Below are 5,703 nucleotides of genomic sequence, written 5' to 3'. Positions count from 1 at the left end.
TGTAAATCTGTCCATTACTCAACTGGAATATGAATAGATACCAGATTTTCAGTATTCATTACATTTTTTTGTAAGATATGTTACTTATTCCATGTAAATCTTTCCATTACTCAACTGGAATATGAATGGATACCAGATTTTCAGTATTCATTACATTTTTGTAAGATATGTTACTTATTCCATATAGTCCTTTCCATTACTGAACTGGAATATGAATATACACTATACCAAATTTTCACTATTCTTTACATTTTTTTTAAGTTATGGTACATATTCTATATAATTACTGAACTGGAATATGAATAGATACCAAATTTTCAGTATTTATTATATTTCTTTAAGATATGTTGTTATTCTGCCCAGGACTGAACCAGTGAAGATGAATATATCAGATTTTCTTATATCATTAAATGCAATCTTACTCTTGTTGACAAGAGTGTATTTCACATTCTCGAATTCCATCATTCTACTGAAAATAATAAATGGGAACATGAGTATTGTTGCTTACAATACATGATTAATAATACTTAAATGTTACCGAAAAACTATGTTCTGTATGGCTTTCAAGTGTAAGTTAAAGAGGAAATTATGAGGTTAATATATGTATCTCTGATGGAAACAGAATTTTCTTTCAAGTTTCCCCACCTTCAGCTTTCCTGAATACAAGTATTCCATGTATGTTACAGTTCACAATGTTCAGTGCCTTTGGTTAAAGAGGTAGGACTTTCCAGGTACTGGTCAGAAACTTTCTCCAGGTAAATAATTTGCAACCTAATATCTTGTACTCCAGAGCTGCAGAGGTTCTTATTTCGTTGTTGTTTTTTTGGAAAGGAGAGGGGGAACGAAGTTTAATAACACTTCACTCAAATCCAACCTAAAGGATATGAGTGAAGTGATATTAAACTTACTTATGGAGCTGAGCCCTTCTTGAGAAGCGGCCAATTATGCAGCCGTTCAAGGATTTTCCAGCCTTTTATGGAACCTGAAGGTTCATTACTGTGTTTACAAGAGCCCTCCACTGGTCCCTATCCTGAGCCAGATCAGTCCAATCCATACCATCCATCCTGTCTCTAGGATACATTTTAATATTGTCCACCCACCTACACCTTGGTCTTCCCAGTAGTCTCTTTCCTTCTGGCTTTTCCACCAATATCCTATATGCATTCCTTGCCTCCCCCATTCGTGCTACATGCCCTGTCAACCTCATCCTCCTCAACCTCCTCAACTAGTGATACTGAACACAGTTGAAAAATAGAAATAGGTTGGTGGGAAAATAAATACTTTTACAACCAGATCTCGTGTACTGCAGAATACAAGAGATCTGGTTGTAAGTATTTATTGCTAGTAGCGAAAAAGGCATTTGGCGTGGGCCGGTCGTGCGGCGCGAGGGGGAGCACTCAAAATAGTTGTTAAGTTAGCATATTTTCTTACCGATTGTGCTCTCAGCCCTGGCGGCCATTTTAAATTTGGTTCATGTAGGATGCGTAGAGATGGCAGCAGCATTGCGCCGAGGTGTCATGGCCGCCATGTTGCCAACCAATAACGTGGGAGTTTCACGGGGCTGGTAGCGAAAACGCAGTCCAACGGACAAAGTTTACGTTGGTATTTTGTACATCAGGAGGTTTCACGCGCAAAATCGGAGTGATATAGTGGTTTAGAAAGTTATTATATCTGTTACAAATTTAGGACTACAGGCTGTCCATAACGCTATAGAAATATATATTTATTTGCTTAAATACAATTTTTGTTTTGTTTACGTACCGGTTTCGAATTTAACCTCGCTTTCTGGGCGTTAGGTTCGACGTATTAACATGGCGACATCCACAGGCGGTGTGGGTAAGTAACTTCGAAATTTACAATCTTTTCTTTTGTAAATATCGTCCTAGACAAGTAGTAAATTACTGTATTACAAGCATACAAAAATGTGTTTCATAATGTTAAGTTTTTATAACATAGTTTTAAATAAGTGGGTCCTCAACCCATTTTCTGGGACGTACCGGTGTACGCCGCACCCGCCATTTCTGGAAAGGTCGAGATAGTTATTTCAGTGATAATATTTAGCGTGTAATTCAGATCTAGGTTATCAATATATCGACTGTGTAACTGTTACATAATTGTTGACCTTCTGCAATAACCTTGAACAGTTGTATGCACGGTTTTTAGGTTAAGATTTACTGCCCCTCCCATGGACGTACCGAATTTTGGACATTCTGTAGTAGGTACTTTATTGTATTAGAAGTATACAGGGTATGATTTGAATTTATTCGTCATTTCGTTTTGTGCAAACATTATATGGTGACTTTTGCAGAAGAAACTTACACGTATATAGGTTTATGCCAAATGTTTAGATTTTCACATGAGTCGTTCTTACCTTGAGTTCCAGTATCTGTAAATTTTGTGAACTACAGGTCTGAATTTAGTGGTGGTGTGTTATTGTAACAAAATATATGTACACCATAATTATATTGAAAGCATAGAAGACCTCATGAAAATGACCAGTCGCTGCACATATTTTCAGTTATGTTTTGTAGTCCATACAAAGGAAGCTAATAACTTGTGCAGAAACGTTTGTTGGTACAGTAAAGTGACCAGTTACATATTCCTCTTCTGCGTCCTCATGTTCCCCAGTGTTAATATAGTGAACATGCTCTCTTGATAGGTTTTGTCTTGAATGTTGTGCAGTCTCTATTTATTTTGCTAGTCTTATTTACAGTGCAGTGATCTTACTTACTCCCTCAACTTGTTGAGCTCCTTGGGCTTCTCCTGTCAGGTCAAGCTTTCGAGGTTTGGACTGCTACCAGAACTGACAAACCTATAGTGTGATACAAAACAAATAGGACTTACATTATGGAAGATGGCTGAATATGCTCTGTTGTTATGTACATATACCTGGCACCTCTATTAAATGTTTACATTCATGCAAGGAAATTATCCAATTCTTTTTTTCAAACATAGACGAAACTTGAAATGTGAAACCATGAACTGTTCAAGGCATCTAAGGTTTTTTTTTATAGAACATATATAAGGTTTCATTCAATTTCTCTTCAATGAGTACATCATTGCAGTTTGGTTTTCTCATCTTTTACTCTGGCAGCATCAAATTATTGCTAGATGTGACAATAATAATAGCAATAACAACAGCAACACCAACAGAGAGCTTTTCCTGAATTTGCTGCAGTCTAGGTAAATTTTATTTGCAAAGTTTTGGGCTGTAGGTAGGTAGGTTGGCTGGCTGGTTCCTCAAGCAGTGTGAATCTCTGTCATCCAGCTTCATCAAAGGATAGAAGGAGTGTTAGACTTGATGAAAGAAGTGAGTGACTCTTTCACCTTAGCAGCTCAATGAATTGCAGCAAGTTCTGAGATGATCACACACACATCTTTTATGTACAGCAGTCCCTTGCCAGCTGCAGGTATTAGGTTACAGAGAAGCACCTTGGCTGGCAAAACTAGGTCCTTTTGGGATGCCAGAGCATAGCTTAACCACAGCTGCTGTTAGCAGTCATCAGAGACTAAGTTGACTGTTCATTCACTAAACACAAAAAATATAGTAACACACATGATGTTTCATGTCACTGATTGTTCTTGTCATCATTCCTCTTCTCATATCCTAGCAGTCGTGCATTAAATTTCCCCTGTGTGTGGAAAAGTTGGGTTTTATTTAGGTAGGTGTTACAGTTGTCCCTTTATTAAGTAAGCAGATGTCTCATCTGAGATATTTGATTTTTATTCTGGCTTTTAATTTTTGGAGGTGGCTCCTAGATTTGGAGGAAATTTGTAGAGGTCTTTGTGTTCTCATTAACAAGAAATAAAAATTACTCAGTCTTCTACAGTACCTCTCTGTAATTAAATGCCATATGAAAAATGTTGCGCTGTAAGAAACCAGCAGTGAATTGCTCTTACGTGCTATTAAATTCAGGTGTTAAAATCTGTGTGATGTGACACATAGTTTCTGTTACTTGCTGCTATGATACCATGTGATGATTTATTTATTCGTCATAAAAACTCATATGGTATTATAGAAGTCAGGCTAATAAGAATTCTTGTCTTCTGGATGTAACTGTGTATTTTGTTGAAAGCTAAGTGACTTTTCAGAGGAATGTGATGCCTCCATCTTCAAGTTTGAAGAATAAGCCAAGAAAGAAAGGAAAATGAAACAGACAGCTAGCAGGCTGCCAGATATTTTACATTTTCTTACTTGGTTTACTGTTTAATCTTAGAGATGGAGGGAGAATGTTCCTCAGAAATGTCACTTGACTGTTAGTGGACTGCTCTGTGTTATATTTCAAATAGTTCTTCGTGACCCCTGCTGTGAGACCTGAAGTCCTACACAGGATATTAAGAAAACTGAGGACTGGTATTTTTTATAATTATTTTTGTTTTGATAAGATTGGTTGCATAGTGATGTTTCAAGGTCACATATGTTAACATGTTTCATTTTACATATCAGCAGGTTTGATTGTAGAGAAGTTTGTGGCCAAGAAAACTGAATTGCACTGTACTGCCAAGTTGTTGATTGCTCCCATCCAAAGTCTTTGATGGCTGAATGTATTTATATTTCCTTGTCCAAGTTCTCCCTGTATGTATATTGACTGCAAGATACCTGTAAATATCACAGAAAGTGCATATGATTGTATGTTGTAAAAGGACTGCTCCATTACAGTTGTTCCACGTAACTTCCGCCTGCTTGAAGAATTGGAGCAGGGACAGAAGGGTGTTGGTGATGGAACTATAAGCTGGGGACTTGAAAATGATGATGACATGACTCTTACGCATTGGACTGGAATGATAATTGGACCCCCTAGGGTAATATACAGGCTGTAATTGTATATACGTATACATGTATAAGTCACTGATTTCAATTGTTTTCAGTTAATAACATATATGCATGTATCTCCAATAAATATTTGACTTCAAGACTATTATAGAACTCAGATTGTCATATTTGCATGATATTGTTGCTCATAATTAGCTGCCTTTTAAAAAAATACTTTTTTTTTAAATGTAAATGGTCAATCCCTTATTTGCATCATTAAATTGATCTATGGAAACATCCTTCATTTCACCTGTAAAGTCAATACAAATTTAGGGATTGTATTAGAAACTTCGCCTAATGTGCCGAGGAATAGTATGTATCTCTTAAAACGTTTGTAACAAAGAAATCTGTAATTTGGTGGCATTTACTAAAGACATGGAATAAATAACAGCTTCATACTGTGATTGATGGGGGTATGACACTGTGTTACCTAGTAGGTGGGTATCGATGTTTCAGAGGGACATAGCTGCATACATGTTTAGGGTGTAAGTATCCACCATGAAGATGGGGTCAGTTCTCTCCAAAACATACCACTTAACAGACTATGATATCATAACTCAGAAGACCACAATGTGAATTTTCACATAAATCTCAAATACCGTATTTCATGGCATAATTCTTCAGTTTTTCCCTCATCCATGATTTATTTTATCCGTCTTCTAGTGCATACATTCATCTATCCCCTCTTCTCACTCGCACTACATGTTTCGGCACAAAAGTGCCATCTTCAGGTGCTGATCCAATCCACGACAAACTAGTTCATTGCATGCCTTGTCTATACATACTAAAATAACTAAAATATATATTTGTCATATATACTGATAAATGTTAAGTGTTAAAATATTAAAATTGTACAGGATATTTCATTCCTACGTCGTGTTTCATTACGC

The 5,703-nt window shown here is 36.6% G+C and overlaps 1 protein-coding gene across 1 annotated transcript in view; it reads left to right on the top strand.

Moving 5' to 3' along the window:
* The first annotated feature begins 1,571 nt into the window (after positions 1-1,571).
* The window catches only part of LOC111866409 (ubiquitin-conjugating enzyme E2 variant 2), a 10,716-nt gene continuing 6,584 nt past the window's right edge, over positions 1,572-5,703 (top strand). Inside the window, exons 1-2 of the mRNA XM_023855330.2 lie at positions 1,572-1,836; positions 4,661-4,803. Of these exons, the coding sequence (XP_023711098.1) occupies positions 1,812-1,836; positions 4,661-4,803 (168 nt within the window). The 5' untranslated portion in view covers positions 1,572-1,811. The remainder of the gene's footprint in view (positions 1,837-4,660; positions 4,804-5,703) is intronic.

This window comes from Cryptotermes secundus, unplaced genomic scaffold (assembly GCF_002891405.2).
Source record: "Cryptotermes secundus unplaced genomic scaffold, Csec_1.0 scaffold130, whole genome shotgun sequence".
NCBI lineage: Eukaryota > Metazoa > Arthropoda > Insecta > Blattodea > Kalotermitidae > Cryptotermes > Cryptotermes secundus.
The sequence above is the reverse complement of the archived record's forward strand: the minus strand, read 5'-3'. Positions and strand labels throughout refer to the sequence as shown.